Here is a 20091-nt window from a genome sequence, read left to right as displayed (position 1 = left end):
TTAACACAAAAACCCATGTAACCTTATAAAGTATTAGCATCATCTTCATCTTATCATCACCGTCCTCTTAAAATGATAGTGTAATCATTTATTCAGGACCATCTAGCAAGCCACTGGCAGAGTTAGTACTAGAACTCAGAGTTTCAGGGCTGCCTTTGCTCAGTGACACCAGTTTTAGGTCAGGTGGCTAGCTCTTTGGAGAATAGAAATAAAATTCAGTTGACCTTGGCATTTTGGAGAAGTGGTTGGTTAAATGTAGAATTGTTTTTAAAGGGACAATCATAGAGTAATTAAATTAGAAACAGGAAAGAAAATCTCTAGCAATTTCTGTCTTCTTTGTTTTAAACAAACTACTAGGGGAAATCACTATTGGACACAATAGAGTTGGGATGTACGTGGGAAGATTGAGATTGGTTATCAGGAAGACTTTTAAAATACAACTTTTGAGCCATGGAATATATTTTTAGAAGAAGTAGAATAATCACTTAAGTGTATACAGAGGCTCACAACTTTGTTTCAGGTACAACTCTTTGAGGGAACAGTTTTGACAGAAATAGCAGCCTGCAGCAATGAGCCTCTAATAAGGATTTTATGGACCTCACTCTTAGACAGAACCTAATAGACTCTACTAGTACTGTAAGCTAGAGAAACCAAATTTTTTTTGTGGTGACTCTGGTTTTCCCTTCACGGTACCCACATGTTCCACAGAGCCATCTGGTCTACCAGAGATCAGGGCATGGTTAGGACTTGGTGACAGAACCATCAAATGTAGACCCAACTGGACCTGGATGAGTTCCAACAGTGGAGCTGTATATTTGTGGCTTCTTTCTAAATTATATAGATTTATTTTAAGATAGCTCTGCTGAGTTCATGGATGGCTGAGAAAGATTGCTCCCACTTTTGGATCAACATTACTCACTAGAAATGTGAGGAGGCTACCCTTTTCTGAATCCACCCTGCTTTTTTTTTGCCAGCATTCCCACTCCCCACCTATGGTATTTTCTGATAATGGAATGTTTTACTACTGTTATAGCATGTACTCTTCTAGTAATCTCACAAAGTAGGTAAATAGAAAGCTGAGGGTGAGGATGGCTCAGAAGAGTTCAGACATTCTTAAAATTTATATTTCTATGACTGTAACATCTTAGGAAATATTTTCATGCTGAATGGAATCCTTTCTTACATGTTTTAATGCTAGTTTTTTTAATTAATAAAAATTTTACATTTAAAAGTGAGTTCTAAGCTTGGGTTTAAGAAAAAACTGCCCATAAATATACATATATGTATAATTTATTTATTTTTATTCTTTTGAACCATTAACTTGAAATAGAGAAGTGCAGTTTTATCAGAATATAAAGGAAGGAGGGAATGATCACTTTACAAAAGGATTTTTCACTTTGCCAACAAATTTATGGAAACTGTCTGTTAAAAAGCAAGCTTCCCTAATGCAGTTGATTTGATTTTACAGATATAAGTCACTTAATACATACAATACAAATAGCCATTTCAAGTATACTGATTTGTGTGTGTTTTAATTAAAGTAAAATATTTGAAATAAAAATCGGTAATTTGCAACATAGAAAATGTAAGCTAGCCTATTGCTTATTAATGTAACTCTAAGGAATATTTCAAGAGAAATGGTTGTAAGACCTTATTAAGTAAAACTTCTATCAATCAAGGAAATGTGTAATTATTATTTTAAATCTAATTTTATAATAAGCCCACTGCAATAACTAAAATCATAATTTTATTAGAGTTTTTCTTATTCCAGGTTTTAATTACAACAAGGACAGCTGCTGATAATTTTAGCACCCAGTATGTTTTAGATGGCAGTGGCCACATAATTTCTCAAAAACCATCACATCTTGGTCAAGGTAAGAGAGAAGCTTTGTAGCATTCTTTGCCTTTTCTGTCTTAATTGTTTGTTTTAAAAAAATTGTTTACTCCTTAAATTCAAATGTATTGCTTTGGGTTTGTTTCTGATAAAGGCTGGTTAACTTCCAAGTGAACATTCAGCCTTACTTTACCTGCTAATCTTTTAAATACGTAGAGTTGTCCTCAAGAGGAACTGTGTGAAAGACTTTGAGCAACAATATGGGTTAGTTATTCTGTAAAACTCTTAAGAGCAGTTGTTTTACTATTACTGGATCACTAGTGTCTTCTTTATATATGAAGGATAATATTTTCTTTAAATGCCTGAAACATTATTGATTTAGTAATCATGATAATAAACCATCCTATCAAGATATTATGATTAAATAATTAATTTAAAATATACCTGTTTATGGAAAACTTCAAACATATGTACAAGTAGATAGAATAGAGCAGCGGTCCCCAACGTTTTTGGCACCAGGGACCAGTTTTGTGGAAGACAGTTTTTTCACAGACACGGGTGGGGGTGGTGGTGAACGCAAGCGATGGGGAGCGGCAGATGACACTTTGCTCGCTCGCCCGCCACTCACTTCCTGCTGTGCGGCCTGGTTCCTCATAGGCCATGGACTGGTAGTGGTCCACGGCCTGGGAGTTGAGGACCCCTGGAATGGAGTACCCATCACTCAGTTTCAGTAGTTATCAACTCATTGCTAATGTTTCATCTAATACTCTGGGCCACTTCCTTCCTTTCTATATTATTTGAAGCAAATAAATATATTATAATTTATATCATATATAAGTATAATATTCTATTTGTAATTTAGTTCTTTTTTTTACATTTTTTTTAACTTTTTAAAATTTTGTATTTATTTATTAATTTTTTTGGCCACACACGCCACACGGCCTGTGGGATCTTAGTTCCCCAACCATGGATTGAACCTACACCCCCTGCATTGGAAGCACAGAGTCTTAACCATGGGACTGCCAGGGAGGTCCTGTAATTTAGTTCTCTAGTGTTTTATACACTTATGTAATTTTAGTATGTTTTAATTGACATCTTATTATTTGTAAGTTCCTCTACTTCTTATTTACTTCTCAAGAAAAAAAATCTCTTCAGGCTTGAGTTTCACATATTTCCTCTAATCTTTTTCATGCTACTAACTTCTGGTAATGGGATCTATAAATTTGAGAGAATATTAAAGATATGCCCTGTTTAGAGTCATGTGCAAAAGAATTATTAGATCTGAAAAGGGACTTCTGTTGTTGTTGGGGGTTTGTTTTTGTTATTTGTCCTTCCAATTTTGTTGTAAGTTCTTTTAAAATTTTTGGGTTCCTCATTGTAATTTATCAAAGCACTATATATATATATTTTTAAACATCTTTATTGGAGTATTATTGCTTTACATTGTTGTGTTAGTTTCTGCTGTATAACAAAGTGAATCAGCTATACATATACTTATATCCCCATATCCCCTTCCTCTTGCGTCTCCCTCCCACCCTCCCTATCCCACCCCTCTAGGTGGTCACAAAACACCGAGCTGATCTCCCTGTCAAAGCACTATATTTTTTTCTGTGATTTCTTCCCTCCAGTTTTCATGTTAAATTATTGGATTTATTTTTTTTCAAATGACTTCTGTTTGTCTTCATTGAAATTTATTTTCTTGTATCTTAATACTGATACCAAATTTTCTCATTCTTTCTCTTATTTTATAAATCCTCAAATTAGTTACTGATTACTTTTGCCCATTAAGAATTATTTTTGCATCTACATAAAGAGTTAATAGGAACTCTTAAGAAAACACACTTTTTTCTCATTTATTCAGTTAATAAAAATGAGCTCAAGTCTAATAGTGATTTAATTTGATGTATTATATTGTACATGTTTTAATTAAAAGTAATAGATTGTGATTCTTTTTCTTTTTTATGTACTGAAAATAAAGACAAGGAGAAGACATTTTTTAATATTGTCCCTATTCAGAAATGCTCTGACCCCAGTTCTTGGGAGTTTAGATTAAGAAACCATTAGGAGATATTTGAGTGGCTAACCTATGGAGTACTTTGAAGTAATCTAGTCACCTTATAAAACTTAATTGTATTTATTTTTATCTTGGTAGTAGCCAGTCTAATCTGGATGGCCAGTGGCTCTGCATCACTCACACTTCTCATGCTTTTCTGTATTCATCTCCATGGGAACTATGAAATAACAATCCTTAAATGTGGAATCCTTCTGATCTTTGCCCATTTGCTTATTGATTTTATTTTCTTGCTGACGTGAGTCTTCTCTACTTTAGTTTGACCACATAAGCATATTTAGAAATTTCTACAGTCAGTAAATGAACCTTATTTTCTTTAGCATATTCCTTTTATCTTAAGAAACTACCCACTTAGAAGGTCAACATTTGCGAAACCAGTTACTGCCTTTCATAACTCACTTTTTTTCCCCAATTACAGCCGGTTGCCTAGGAAAACAACAAAAAGTCAAACTCTTCGTTTCTTATTGGTCTATGTAGACATATAAAAATCCACAAGCACTTTCAAAAGTCTTTTACATTTATATTGCCTTAGTGCTGATAGTTTTTGAGTGATTGAATCACAGACTCACATTTCACCACCTGTCATTTAAATATTTTCTGTGTAAGATAAAGCTACAGTACAACCATCCTAATTAATACCTGTGCATTTAGGGTTCTTGTAGATTGATTTCTGATGTGGTGTGAATATACTTGCTTAGCAGTTACTCCTCATATCATCTGATAGGATGATGACACCTGTAGATAGCCTAACTGTAGGTGCAGGGACAACTTACAACAAAATCTTTCTTAGGCATTGGAAAATTCATTACCCCTTTAAAACATGTTTTAAAATGTTTAAGAATAGTTTTGCTAGAGATTCCAGTTCTGGTTTTTCCAGATGTAGGTATTTGTTTTATGGATTAATTTAATCATTTTAAATGATTTATGTGTTTAATAGAATGTCATTTTAAATCACCCTTCTGTTCAGTTCTAAGACGTTTTTAAAATTAACAAGAAATGTAAAAATAAACTTCTAGCTTTTAAATTCTTTTACCAAGAACTCTGACTAAATTATTTGTTTTGGCCATATCTTTTTTCTGTCATCGCTTCTATTCTCTTTACCCTAGATAATCAGCATTAAGCTTTCTAAGTTGATTTACCCTCCTGGACAAATTCTTTTAACACCTCCTAGTACTTCTGCCTTAGGAATTTCTCAGATATCAAAAGTAGTATATTTAAAGTACTGTGATCAGGGTATATCCTTTCCCTACTCTGTTATTAGAGTAAAGCATCATGTTCTTTGTAAATCCCTGCTATGTGTGATTGTGCATGTGTTGAAGGATTTTTTTTCATGTTGAGAATGGAACTTTATTCATTAAATAGTTTAAGAAAACTCTGATATAGTCAAGCAACCATACCTCTTTACATTAGGAATATAAATAGCTGCTTTTATAAATGGCATAACATAGGGTCATGTAAAAATATAACAGGGAGCATATTACAGACTGCAGTTTAATTCTGGTGTTTATAGAATGTGCTAAAGTTAGAGAGCTGAGCAGTTCTCTTGTAAAATATGATAGTATACTAGGGCCTCCTCCCTATTGGCCAGTATTACTTGGTACTTTTTTTAAGGATATACATTTCATTTGGAATCAGCAAAGTTTTCCATCATTAAGTTTTATTTGAACATATATATAATTCTTGGCTTACTGGTAATTCTCAGTTTGTTCAGAGAAAATAGTTTTAGCTGTTGAAGCAATAATTTATCAATTAATATATGGATTAGGTACAGTGTGGTCTTTGATGCAGACATATATTTAAAAGCCAACATACATCTTTTCATAAACACATATTTTGCCCTACTGATTTCTGCCTACCTTCCTTCCCACTATCTGTCCACAGCTACAGTATATGTCATTATATTTGCACAGGCTAGTGGAGAACACAGGTGAGTGAAAGGAATTCACAGACTAGTGGAAAACACAGATGAGTAAACAGGCAATGACAGTAAAAAGAAGCCACCAGCTGCCTAGAGGAAGGTGAGCGAATTTTTCAGAAAAGATAACATTTGAGTTTGAAGATGGTAGTAAGGAGGGGTGGGAGCATAACCTTTCAATAAGAGAAGAATGATGGCTCTAGAAGATTTCAGGAGACCATTGCTCTCTGTGTAACAATGAGGGGGGAAAACACATAATTTAAAAACTTGTATTTTTAAAAACTCATTGGAGAACTGTGTCACAAAGAAATTAAATGAACCAAGTTCAAGAGGAAGATGACCCTTCCTAGGTGCACCTAGGCACAAAGAGATTGGTGGCTACTTGTATCCCTGAGAGCATTAACTGAGCCTGGAGGCATAGGCATGCAAAGGAGCAAGCCTGCTATAGACAAGGGATCTTTTATGGCCCTAGGAGAAACCAGTTGAACTTTCTTAACCACATGTGAGCTGACATGACAGATTGGAGGATAAGATCCTCAAAAACAGAGCTAGTTCACCCAAGAAGCCAAATCTCATCAGGACTTTTGCTGAGTAAGCAGTGGTGAAGAAAGTTGGGACTGAGCTAGAGAGAGAAATATCTTAAAGTCTTACAGTACTTAGATCCCAAAGCCTTGCTAGAGGCAGAGAGAGACCTGATTCCATCCTCAAGACATTTGAAACCAGAAGTGAACTGGAACTAAATAAAGGGGCAACTCAGCTCCAACCCAGATGAACTCCTCTAATTATATATTGAAGAGATCTATTCTCCACTCTAGCTGTTTGATGAAAAGATGAAGTACCTTCACTGGGGGGAAATATCTATTTCAATATCTATTCTTTTATATATTATGTCTGATGAAAATAAAAGTATTGAGAGACATGAAGAAAGGAAAGTGGGGTTCACAGTCAAGAGAAAAAATAGGTGATATAAGCAAACTCGCAGATGTTTGAATTAGGGACAAGAACTTTTAAAACTACTGTTAAAGAATTTAGAGGAAAAGATGGTCTGCCCAGGCTAGAGTGGATGCTCAGCTTGTCCGAGGTGTGTGCTGGGGTGGTAGTGGGAAACAGGCCAGAGACCTGGGCAGTTTTAATCTGCTTCCTCTGCCTTATTTCAGGAGTAAGCAAGCATGTGCGTGCCCTTCATGAGTGGAGTCTAGGTTTCTTATAGCCCCACTGTCAATCCTGCTGGTTTTCAAACCACCTAAAGCGACTCATCTTCCTGGTGTTGGACCCCAGGGATGGGGCACCCAATAAGTGGTTCAAACCACTCACTCCTCAGGGAGGATCTCTGAGCCTGTGTACTCCCTCCGTTTCTGTGCCCCCTCCAAGAAGACGAGGTGGATTACACAGACTTGCTTCTTTTCCCCTCCTGCTCGATTTCATGTGCATCTTTCTTGCACCTTTGGTTGTATAAGAGTCTTAATGCCAGTCTCCAGTTTGTTTTCAGTAAGAATTGCTCTACAAGTAGATGTATTTTTGATGTGTTAGAGGGGGGAAGTGAGCTCTGTATCCTCTTTCTCTGCTATCTTGATCCCACCCCTCAACTTTTTAGTTAAATAAGTTCAAAGTTAAAAAAAACCTTTTGTTAGATTATCCTGTGTTTTGTATATTTGTTGTTGTTCAGGAGGTGAGGTAAATTAAACCAGGCAATTAGATATTATTTCAGATAAGAATTTATTTTTACTTGAAGTATAGTTGATTTACAATGTTGTGTTAGTTTCTGGTGTACAGCAAAGTAATTCAGTTTTACATATATATTATTTTTCATATTTTTTCCATTATAGGTTATTATAAGATACTGAATGTAGTTCCCTGTGCTATACAGTAGGACCTTGTTGTTTACGTGTTTTATATATAGTAGTTTGTATCTGCTAATTCCAAACTCCTAATTTATCCCTCCCTCCTGCCCTTTCTCCTTTGGTAACCATAAATTTGTTTTCTATGTCTATGAGTCTGTTTCTGTTTTGTAAATAAGTTCATTTATATCATATTTTAAATTCCACGTATAAGTGATATCATACTTTATTTGACTTTCTCTATCTGACTTTTTTCACTTCGTGTGATAATCTCTAGGTCTGTCCATGTTGCTGCAAATGGCATTATTTCTTTCTATTTTATGGCTGAGTAATAGTCTGCTGTATACGTATACCACATCTTCTTTATCCATTCATGTGTCGATGGACATTTAGACTGCTTCCATGTTTTGGCTATTGTCAGTAGTGCTGCTGTGAACATTGTGGTGCATGTTTCTTTCTGAATTAGAATTTTCTCCAGATATATGTCCAGGAGTGGGATTGCCGGATCATATGGTAACTTTTTTATAAGGAACCTCCATACTGTTTTCCATAGTGACTGTACCAATTTACATTCCCACCAACAGTGTAAGAGGGTTCTTTTTTCTCCATACCCTCTCTAGTATTGATTATTTGTAGACTTTTTAATGATGGCCACTCTGACCAGTGTGAGGTGATACCTCATTGTAGCTTTGATTTACATTTCTCTGATAATTAACGATGTTGAGCATCAGATAAGAATTTTTAATTGAATAATTAAGGTTATCACATATGCTGTTAGCCTTATACCACCTATATATTTTAAAGTGCAGAATAAGCATCATCACCAGGTAGTTGGAATATCAGCAGATTTCTTAAGATACTGTACATTCTAGTAAGCCCATGTTTCTCTGCAGTGGTAGAAATAAGATTATTCTTGTTTAGATCACATAGAAGAGATCATACTTAGCAGGTCAGACCTGTTACAAATAGGAGAGCCTAGCAAGGGATCAGGATAGCTTGCAAGGTTGAGCCTTCTTTGTGTTCCCAGAGTTTGAAGAGGACTGGCCTTCAGTGATAAAAGGGATTAATTACTGATTGTATGTGGATTTGAAGATCTGTGAAGTTCCTTCCACATCTAAATATGCTTTCCTCTTATCTGCCAACAGGTACAACTGTAACTGCTTTACGATTGTTTAAGAATCTACCCGTAAGAAAGCAATTTTACTCAACTGCTAAAAAATGTAAAGAGGAAATAAAAAAGGTCCAAGATCTCCTCATAAACTATGGTATACTTAAACCTGATGTAAGGATTGTTTTTGTACATAACAAGGTAAGCATTATTGTACTTTCTACAGGATTTTTTTGGTATATGATATAATAAAGGGACAATGTATTTTATCTAAATCAGTTAGATATGTAAAGAGTCTTCTTTCAAAATTTGTCATTTGTTTCGCTTTTTCTTTATTGTTTAAAGAGCATCTTTACTTTGTTACTTCATATCTATATGAAATCTGATTGAACCTTTTATTTCTTAATTTCTAAGATAGGTGATTCTACCAAGAGACTTTTCCATCCAAGAAATGTTTGCTTCCTAAATATGAAGATGAGTAAGACTTGTTCTTTTCCTTTAAAGAGTTCACAATTTAGTAACATTTTCCACCTTCTATTCTAAACTGTTTCTTCTTTGGAAGAGTTTTTTGTTAAGTTTTTAAAGGAAACTCTACCTCATTTCTTTCCATTTTTCAAAGCAGGGCTGATAAGGAATTCCTCTTGTTGCTTGATGAATCTTAGGGGAAAGAAAGGTTTACATATCTTCTGATTGTTATGTTTTTCATAAAATTCCACACGTGCACTTCAAAATATTTAATGTAAGGAGAGTAGAACCACACAGCAGAAGTTTGGAAACCTGATGGGGAGTAGAGAGTTAACATTTATTAAGGGTGTACACAATGCCAGGGCCTATACTAGGTGTGTGAAACTCCTATAATCCACACCAACAGCCAAATGAGGTAGACATTATATCAATTTGCAGTTGTCCTCTGAACTCAGAGAGGTTTGATACTCTGCTCAGTGTTGCACAGCTGGTAAATTGTTGAGATGGGGTTCAAAACTTTACCTGCCTACAGAGTATAGGTTCTTCACACTCTACTGTTTTGTCTTCCCATTTTAATACTACATTACATTTGTGTAGTTCTTTTCCAGGTTTCAGAGCACTTACAATGACCTTGTGAGTTAGACAGCCTTATCTATTTGTATGGGGAACTTGAAGCTCAGAATGATCTAAGGAATTGTTTTCTGTTTTACAGTAAGTAATACTACTGAGGTCAGAACCCTTTTTCATCCAGTTTTCTTTCCACTTCATGTCTTTTTACTTGTTATTAAGAAGATTCCATATTAAACCAAATTATGGTGGAATATTTATGATCAAAATCTTTGGTCATCTTAAAAAAATAAAGAAAAACATTAAGAATAGTCAGCCACCTGTTCCTGCTAGCATAGAGCTCAACCAAATGATACCTTGAGATCCCCTCCAGCTCTATCATGCTAGGATTCCTCAGGATGTTGATAGATAGAGACTCATCCTGTTAATATAAATAACCCGATGACCTCTTGATCCAAAGGATATTTAGTCATTAAAAGTTGAATTAACCAAGTTAAGAAAATATCAAGGGCAGAAGAAACAGTGATCAGGAAGGGAAAACAAATGGAAAAAGGTAAAACATGAAGACAGGAGCTACATTTTTATAAAAGAAAAGGTGACTACAACCAAAGAGAAAAGTTTTAAGAGAAAACAGAAGAATATTATCACCCTGTGTAATGGAGATGTGTATTTAAAGTCAAATATATATCTTCTAAGCTTTGAATAAGTTTATATTATTATCCCAACTTGTGTAAGATCATCAGTATAGGCATTTTCTTTTGAAAATGGAAAGTAGTAGTTTTTAATACACTGTATTTTATAACTTTTGGAAGACACCGTATCTGAACTTATACGGAGCAAACACAGGTCTCTTGGTGGCCTTCAGTAATTTCAGATGCAGTTCAAATCCTGGAGAGTGTTATACCATGCAAGTAATGTAAGATTATCAAAAGTCTTATAGTAAAATTAAGTATTAGCTATTATTACACAAGGAAATCATGGACTCAATTATATTTTCAAGCTTTTTTCTTTTAGTATAAATTATTTTTTCACTCTTCTATTTATTATTAGTGCTGTTGTGCCTCAAATGTTATATTGTTAAACGTCCTAAAATAGCATTGATACATTATCATAAATCTCTTTGAACATTGAGTCCTGCTCTGCTCTTATAAACATGCTTATGTTTGTCATTCTTTATGTGCTTTTCTGAAGAATTTTTTTGCCTTAGCTTAAAATTTAAACATGGCAATATTGTTGTCTCTTCTTTTTTTGAAATTTTTTTCTACATTAGAAACAAACAATCATATTGCACATAATATGAGAAGTACTATTGCTATTTTGACATCTTGGATTAGATAGTGTTCCTTCTTTTTATGAAGGTTTAACCTGCCAAGACATTCTTTGAATACTGATAATGTTGATGTTCTTGCCAGTATGGTTATGTTAGAAAGAGGTATTTTTCTTCTTTCATCACCGTGTTCCTTGAAAGCATATTGAATAATGAGACAGCCAAAGAGAAATAATTTACAAGTGGATTCAGTGACTTTATTTAAAGTAGATTTTGTTTGGAGAAATGCTAGAGCCATTTCTTAGATGAGCACTACAGTCTTCAACTTTTGTTTTGTAACTGAATCCCTGTGAGGTCCTGCTACATATATTTTCATTTATAAAGTAGCTGTTTCCCAGAATTAGAAGTGTTTCTCAGTGTGGTGATATCTGAAACCCACTTAGTAGTATTAGCTCTTTCATATGTACATGAGTAATTTTATAGACCACTAGTTTAGAACATAATGGTAAATATGTGATTTCAGATAAGGGGTACTTTCATACTTCATACTTCTTGATTTTCGTGATTTTCCTTTGCTTAAAATATCATTTGTATTTCTAAAAATTGTTTTGAATTTAATCCTGTCTTGATAATTAGAGTCCTGCTGGTATTGCAAAAGCTGAATTGGATATTATTGACATAAGAAGGTCTGATCTGTCTCTTACAAAAGAGAGAGAGAAGTAATTTAAGGAATGGCTTTCTACCTATCCCACCTCCATGTGACATGAATGTTAAGGCTTATTGGGATCAATTTATTTATTTTTGAAGTCTGGAAGAATGATGACCAAGAATGAGAAAGAAGGGACACATTTATTAGATTATAAACTAAAGATAAATAAGTGGTAGTTTATAATCTGTATCCCCTACATTCATGGTATTCCCTTTGTTCATTTCATTCTACTTTGCATCTTTTAGTCTTTTACTCATGTATTTTTGAATGTCCCAGTTTTGTTTCACCTGTGCTGTGAGGAATCAAGGAAAAGTCCTTTGCCCATAACTGGACCAGTATTAAAGGGTCACCCCTCCCCCAGCCCATCCCAGCCAGTGTTGTGGAGGCAGTATAATCAAAGAGAAATTCCAGTCCAGGACTATGGTTCAAATGCCCCTTCCTTCTGAAGAATATATTCTTCCAGTTCTAACCTTGAAAGTTTGGGTGGTTTGTTTTTATTTCTTTTTTAATTAGTGAAGGTGGCTGTTCCTTCAGATATACTTTAAGGTTAGCTTGGGGCTCATTATCAATCATGATTGGTTGTTTGTTTATTTGTTTTTATTTGCAAATTAATGATAATTTTTTTAATGGTTCTCATTTTTCTTCTTTGTTATATTAACTTCTTTTACTTTTCACTTAACTTCTGTGAAATATTATATAGAAAAGATGAGGGACATCTATAAGTCAAATTTTAGTTTAGTTGATTTCTAATTTTGATGTTTGCTCACACTGTTAAAAAAGTCTTTGAAGTCTTCCCCTATCCGCCAGCAAGACTTAGTTATTATGTAGCTTTTTCCATAGCATTTTCTGCGTATTCCTATTATGTCACTTTTGCTTTGTTGGAAATGATTTGCATTCTCTCTCCCCGTCCCAACAGCCTCTTGTGGAAGGAAGGGCTGCATCTTGCTTATATCTGTATTCCTCTTAATGCTCACTTAGCATTACAAAATTTTGAGTATACAACCCTAAAAAAGAATGAAATAATGCCATAGAGATTATCATACTAAGTGAAGTAAGTCAGAAAGAGTAAGGCAAATACTGCATAATATAACTTATATGTAGAATCTAAAATATGACACAAATGAACTTATCTATGAAACAGAAACAAACTCACAGATACAGAGAACAAACTTGTAGTTGCCTAGGAAGAGGGGGTGGGGGAGGGAGGGATTGGAAGTCTGGGATTAGCAGATGCAAATTATTATGTATAGAATGGATAAACAGCAAGGTCTTACTGTATAGCACAGGGAACTGTGTTCAGTATCCTGTAGTAAACCATAATGGAAAAGAATATATATATATATAACTGAATCACTTTGTTGTACAGCAGAAATTAACACAGCATTGTAAAACAACTATACTTCAATAAAATAAATTAAAACAAAAAAACAAAATGTTGAGTCTAGTTCCCTGTGGTATACAGTAAGTCCTTGTTGGTTATCTCTTTTATATATAGTAGTGTATATATGTTAATCCCAAACGCCTAATTTATTCCTCTTCCCCCCCTTCCTCCTTTGGTAACCAAAAGTTTGTTTTCTATGTCTGTGGGGTCTATTTCTGTTCTGTATATAAGGTCATTTGTATCTTTTCTTTTTTTTTTTGATTCCATATATAAATGATATTGCATGATATTTGTCTTTCTCTGTCTGGCTTACTTCACTTAATGGTACGATAATCTCTAGATCCATCCACGTTGCTGCAAATGCCATTATTTTATTCTTTTTTATGGCCAAGTAATATTCCATTGTATATATATACTACAAATGGGACATAATTAAAAGCTTTTGCACAACAAAGGAAACCATAAGCAAAACAAAAAGACAACCTACAGAATGGGAGAAAATATTTACAAATGATGTGACCAACAAGGGATTAATCTCCAAAATATACAGAAAGCTCATACAGCTCAATATCAAAAAAAACCCAAATCACCCAATCAAAAAATGGGCAGAAGATCTAAATAGATATTTCTCCAAAGAAAACATACAGATGACCAAAAAAGCACATGAAAAGATGCTCAACATTGCCAATTATTAGGGAAATGCAAATCAAAATTACTAGTACCACTTTAAATTCATGATCACTAATCTTTGTACTGCCTGGTAGTCATACTGTGTTTCTCTAGCCCATTTTCTCTCCTGGTCTCCTATATCAGTGCTTTAAACAAACTTTAATGTGCATACAAATCACCTGGGGATCTTGTTAAAAGTGCAGATCCTGATTTAGAAGGTCAAGGAGGGCCTGAGATTCTACATTTCCAACAAGTCTCCAGGTGGTGCAGTTGCTGCTGGCCCATGATCCACACATTGAATGGAAGTCCCAAAGGGCTATTTCATGTGTTCTCGTCTCAGACAGTCAAGTCCTTCTTCCCTGTCTTCACAAGAGTAGCACAGGGAACTAGGACATAACCTGATCTTACATCCTATTTCACTGAGAAAATTGAGGCAATCAAGAGAGAACTTTTACAAACTACCCCCCTGTCTGCAATTGTGCCCATACATTCAGCCTTCCCTTCTGTTACTATAGATGTATGTGTCATGTTTCTAGGCAAGGCCAATTCCTTCACTTGGGCAAAACTTCTTAAAATACTTGTCTGTATTCATTGTCTCCAATTACTTTCCCCCCATTCTCTCTTGAACCCACTCTAGTCAGACTTTCTCTTTCTGCCAGTCCACAACTCTTACCAAGGTCACCATTGACTTTCAAATTTCTAAATCCAGTGGTCACTTCTCAGATCTTATCTTACTTAACATTTGCCACAGTTGATCTCTGCATCCTTGAAACACGTTTTCACCTGTCTTCTAGGTCAACACACATACTTGGTTTTTTTCCTATCTTTCTACCATTTGTTATCAGTCGTCTAGTTCCACCTCATATCCTAACTTGTAAACATTTAGTGTCCTATGGCTCAGTTCTGGAATTTATCCTCATGTGTGTGTGTGTGTGTGTGTGTGTGTGTGTGTGTATATAATTTATTCTCATATATATTCTCATATATATTTTCTTGATGTGCTTATTCAGTCTTATGCCTTTAAATATCATTTATACACTGATGACTCCTCAATTTTTATCTCCATTCTATAGCTCTCTTCTGAACTCCAAACTCATAGATCTAACTACCACCCCAAATCTCTCTTTGGATGTTTAGTAATAAGCTCCTCACATTTAACATGACCAAAAGTAAGCTCCCTACCTTGTCTCTCAGAATTGCTCTTTCCCCATCCTTCTGCATCAGTATATGAGAATTCTGTTTCTCCTGTTGGCACACCAGAAGCCTTAGGGTTATCCTTGACTACTGATTCTCTCACACTTTAATCTGATAAAAGAGTAAATTCTGTTGGTCTACCTTCAAAATATATCTAAAATCTAACTACTTTTCACCATGTCTGACTACCACTGTCGTCCAAGCCACCATCATCTCTCACCTGGATTTTTGTAACAGTGCTCTAATTGGATCTCCCCACTTCCTACCTTGCTCTCTTTAGTCTATTCCCAGCCCAACAGCTAGAGTGACCTGTAAAAATGTAATTCAGGTCATGCAACTCCTCTTCAGTGAGTTTCCATCTCAAAGTCTTTATAAATGGCCTGTGAGTTCTACATAAAGGTTAGTAAACCTTTTTTGTAAAGAGCCATAGTGTAAATATTTTGGGTTTTCTAACTCATACAGTCTCTCTTACAACTGTTCAGCTCTGCTGTTGTAGCATGAAAGCAGCCGTAGGTATTAAAACTTTACTTTAAAAAGCAGGCAGTGGGTTGGATTCAGTCCTTGGGTTATAGTTTGCTGACCCCTGTTATAGATGATCTGACCCACTATTATGTCTGATCTCATTTTTTTCTTTTCTTGGCTTCAGCTAACTGGCCGCCTTGTTTTTTCCTGGAACCTACTAGTCATACTTCCCATTCAGAACCTTTGTATTTGTAGTTCCTTTGCTTAGAACATTCTTCTGTTTATCTGGCTCAATCCTCATCTTTTAGTTCTTAAAACTTCTCAATGAAGCTTTCTTTAGCCACCCTAAAATTATAACCATTTCTCCCACCCCACACATGTTTTCCTGCTGCTGCTTCTTAAAACTTCTCAAAATCGAATACACTGTATATTGTACTTATCTTAATTTATTGTCTCTCTCTCCTCCTCTGGAATATAATTTCCATGAGGGGAAGCATTTTTGACTGTTTTTTCACCGATGTGTCCCTAGTGTCGACGGTAGTACTTCATGTAGGTACTCAAAAAATATGTGTTAAAATAATGAGTGTGATCAAGGATTGAGAGCATGGAGGACAGGAGCACTCTTATCACATTGGTGGCACTAGCCCATACTGGATTGTGAACATAGGTATTAAAGCACCAAAGATACAGTGGTAGATGGTGTCACTAGACTTAGAAATAGCAACTGGAAAAGAGAGGTGGGAAAACAGCAAGTATCAGTTTTTATACTCGAGACATTTCCCTTTCTTTCTGGAGGGCTCCTAGAAAGTCACAGAAGAGGGAGGGCTGACTTTAGCCACTTGGCAGGTGGGTGTTACTGATTCAGTGAAGTAGGAACAACCTGTAAAAGTGATTTCACCTAGAACTCCACAAGTGGGTGGGTCATAGGCTGATTCTATTACAGTATAATTTGCTAATATGGATAAATGGACCAAGATCATTCTAAGTAGAGGAATAGTGTGAATATAAAAGATGTAGGTAGGAAAGTACAGAGCACATTTAGAGGCAGTGAATAAGTCAATTTAGATGAGTAGGTATTTTATATAAAGGAATACAGGAAGATAAATCCTGAAAGACAATTTGAGGCTAGATTATAAAGGGTCTTGAATGGTAGGCTGATTTTTTTTTTTTTTAAATAGAAAATTGGGAGTAGGGAAGTGACTTGATCAGGGTGTTACCTCAGACAGTTAGTTTGGTAGTAGTGTGCTGGGAGAAATTATAGGAGGCTATAAGTGGTGACATTAGTTAGGAAACTGTAACAAAAGTTCAGGCACTATGGGTCTGAATAGGATAAGCAGATTGGGCATAGAAAACAGTGTGATTGCTATTACAAGGAAGAATCAATGAGACTGATTGCACATAGAAAATGAAGAACAGAAAAGATTTGAGGACACCTGATTTATTTAACTTAATGCCTAGGAAAATGATAATACTACATACATGCCTTTTTTATTCCTGGATGGGTGCATCTGTCTTTCTCCTCTTATATGTAGTACCTTCATGAATTACTCTGGCATAATTTTGATTTCACTCCAGAAAGAACCTAATAGAATCAAACCAAACTTTTAAAGTGAAGTTATTGTTACCTCATCAGTAGAAAGTTTTTGTTAACTAATCAATTAAGAAAGAAAAGGTAATCAACTCCAGGCTGGATATTATTTGTTAGCCTTAAAACTTGTTGCTTGTTTTTTTAATAAAAGGACGAAATTAGAAATAAAAAAAAAAAAAAGAACCATAAGGTAATTGTTGGCATATTTGCCTGAATAGGGTGTATGGGAAGAGAATTGCCATCAGATAAGTACCAGAGAGCCAGCTGATTGTAGGAGTGTTGGCAGTTCAGAATCTGTGGGTTTGGTCGTCTTTTTTCTTTTCTAAATATTATTGTGTTAAGAACACTTAACATGAGATCTACACACTTAACAAATAGTTTAAGTGTACCATATAGTATTGTTGACTAGAGGTATGGTGTACAGCAGATCTCTAGAACTTACTAACCCTAACTGAAACTTTATGCCTATTTATTAGTAACTTCCTATTTCCCCGTCCCCCCAGTCCCTGTTAACCACCATTTGACTCTTTGATTCTATTAATTTGTCTATTTTAGATGCCTCATATAAGTGGAATTATGCAGTATTTATCTTTCTATAACTAGTTTATTTCACTTGGCATAATGGTCCTCATGATCATCCATGTTGTCACATGTTGTAGAATTTCCTTCTTTTTTAAGCCCGAATAATATTTCATTGTATGTATATAGTACACTTTCTTTATCCATTCATCCATCAGTGGACATTTAGGTTGTTTCCACATCTTGGCCATTGTAAATAGTGCTGCATGGGAGTGCTAGTATCTCTTTGAGAGTTTGCTTTCAGTTATTTTGGAAAATACTCAGATGTAGGATTGCTGGATCATTTGATAGTTCTATTTTTAATATTTTGGAATATATCCATGCTGTTTTCCTCAGCAGCTGTACCATTTTGCATCCCCACAAACAGTATACAAGGGTTCCAGTTTCTCCACATTCTTACCAACACTTGTTGTCTTTTCAGTAGCCATCCTGACAGGTGTGAGGTGATATCTCATTGTGCTTTTTGATTTGCATTTTATACTGAGCATTTTTTTATATACCTGTTGACCATTTGTATTTCTTCTTTGGAGAAATGTCTATTCAACTCTTTAGCCCATTTTTTGTTGGGTTATTAGTTTTTTGGTTTTTGAGTTGTAGGAGTGTCTTATATGTTCTGGAAATTAATCATCAGATATATGGTTTGTAAATATTTTCTCCCATTCCATAGGTTGCCTTTTCACTTCATTGATTGCTTCCTTTGCTGTGCAGAAGCTTTTTAGTTTGACATAGTCCCACTTGCCTATTTTTGTTTTTGTTGCTTGTGCTTTTGGTGTATTATCCAAGAAATCATTGCCAAGACGAGTGTCATAAAGCTTTTCTTGTATGTTGTCTTCTAGTTTTACAGTTTCAGGTGTTATATTTAAGTCTTTAATCTATTTTGAATTGATTTTTGTGTGTGGTGTAAGACAAGGGTCCAACTTCATTCTTTTGCATGTTGATATCCGGTTTTCCCAACACTATTTATTGAAGAGACTATCCTTTCCTCATTGTGTAGTTTTGGCACCCTTATTGGACATCAGTTGACCATATATGCATGGATCTTTTTCTAGGCTCTCTATTCTTTTCTGTTGGTATTTATGTCTGTCTGTATGCCAGTGCCATATTGTTTTGATTATTGTAGTAATCAAATACTACAATATATTGTAATATATTTCAACCTCAGGAACTGTCATGCCTCTAACTTTGCTCTTCTTTATCAGGATTTATTTGGCTCTTCATGCTCTATTATAGTTCCATATGAGTTTTAGAATTGTGTTTTTCTATTTCTGTAAAGAATGCCATTGGGTTTTTGTTTTTTTTTTTAATAGGGATTGCATTGAATCTGTAGATCACTTTTGAGCAGTATAGAAATTTTAACAATGTTAAGTCTTCTAATCCATGAACACACGATGCCTTTCCACTTGTGTCATCTTTAATTTTTTTCATCAGTGTCATCATACAAATCTTTCACCTCCTTAGATTTATTTCTAAGTATTTTATTCTTTTTGGTGCTATTGTAAATAAGATTGTTTTTCTAATTTCCTTTTCAGGTAGTTTCATTGTTAGTGTATAGACATACAACTGATCTTTGTATTAATTTTGTATCCTGCAACTTCATTGAATTTATTACTTCTAATGGGTTTTTTATGGAGTCTTTAGGGTTTTCTAGAAATAGGATCTTATCATCTGCAAACAGGGACAATTTCACTTCTTCCTTTCTCATTTAGATCCCTTTTATTTCTTTTTCTTGCATAATTGCTTGGCTAGGACTTTCAGAACTATGATGAATAGAAGTGGCAAGTGTGGGCATTCTTGCCTTGTTACTGATCTTAGAGGAAAAGCTTTCAGTTTTTCACTGTTGAGTATGATGGGCTTTTTCTAGATGGCTTTTATTATGTTGAGTTACTTTCCTTTTATTCCTAGTTTGCTGTAAGTTTTTAATTGTGAAAGGTTGTTCAGTTTTGTCAAATATTTTTTCTGCATCTATTGAGACGATCATGTGATTTTTATCCTTTATTTTGTTAATGTGGTGTATCACATTAATTTAAATGGATATGTTGAACCATCCTTACATCCTAGAGATAAATCCCATTTGACCATGGTGTATGATCTTTTTAATATGCTGTTGGTTTGATTTCTAGTGTTTTGTTGAGAATATTTGCATTGGTATTCATCAGGGATATTGGCCTGTAGTTTTCTTTTCTCATAGTATTCTTCCCTGGCTTTGGTATCAGGAAAATACTGGCTTCATAAAATGAGTTTGGAAGTGTTTCTTCTTTCTCAGTTTTTAGGAAGAGTTTGAGAAGAATTGGTGTTAATTCTCCTTTAAATGTTTGGTAGAATTCACCAATGAAGCCATCTGGTCTTAGGATTTTCTTTGCTGGAAGGTTTTTGATTACTGATTCAAACTTCATACTAGTTATAAGTGTCTTCAGACTTTTCTCTTCTTTCATAACTTAATCTTC

General features: G+C 34.8%; 1 protein-coding gene across 9 annotated transcripts in view; it reads left to right on the top strand.

Moving 5' to 3' along the window:
• The window catches only part of PMS1 (PMS1 homolog 1, mismatch repair system component), an 84603-nt gene that overhangs the window by 15865 nt on the left and 48647 nt on the right, over positions 1-20091 (top strand). For all 9 annotated transcript variants that reach the window (XR_014246127.1, XM_082397326.1, XM_082397327.1 and 6 more), the window contains 2 exons: positions 1772-1874; positions 8804-8967. Coding sequence is in view for 7 of the 9 variants with exons in the window: in XM_082397326.1 (XP_082253452.1) it covers positions 1772-1874; positions 8804-8967 (267 nt within the window). In the remaining 2 variants the exon portion in view is untranslated. The remainder of the gene's footprint in view (positions 1-1771; positions 1875-8803; positions 8968-20091) is intronic.

The sequence above is a fragment of the Balaenoptera borealis genome (assembly GCF_965194805.1).
Source record: "Balaenoptera borealis genome assembly, chromosome: 6".
In the NCBI taxonomy this organism is placed as follows: domain Eukaryota; kingdom Metazoa; phylum Chordata; class Mammalia; order Artiodactyla; family Balaenopteridae; genus Balaenoptera; species Balaenoptera borealis.
Note: the sequence above shows the minus strand (reverse complement) of the source record. Positions and strands in the feature narration are given on the sequence as shown.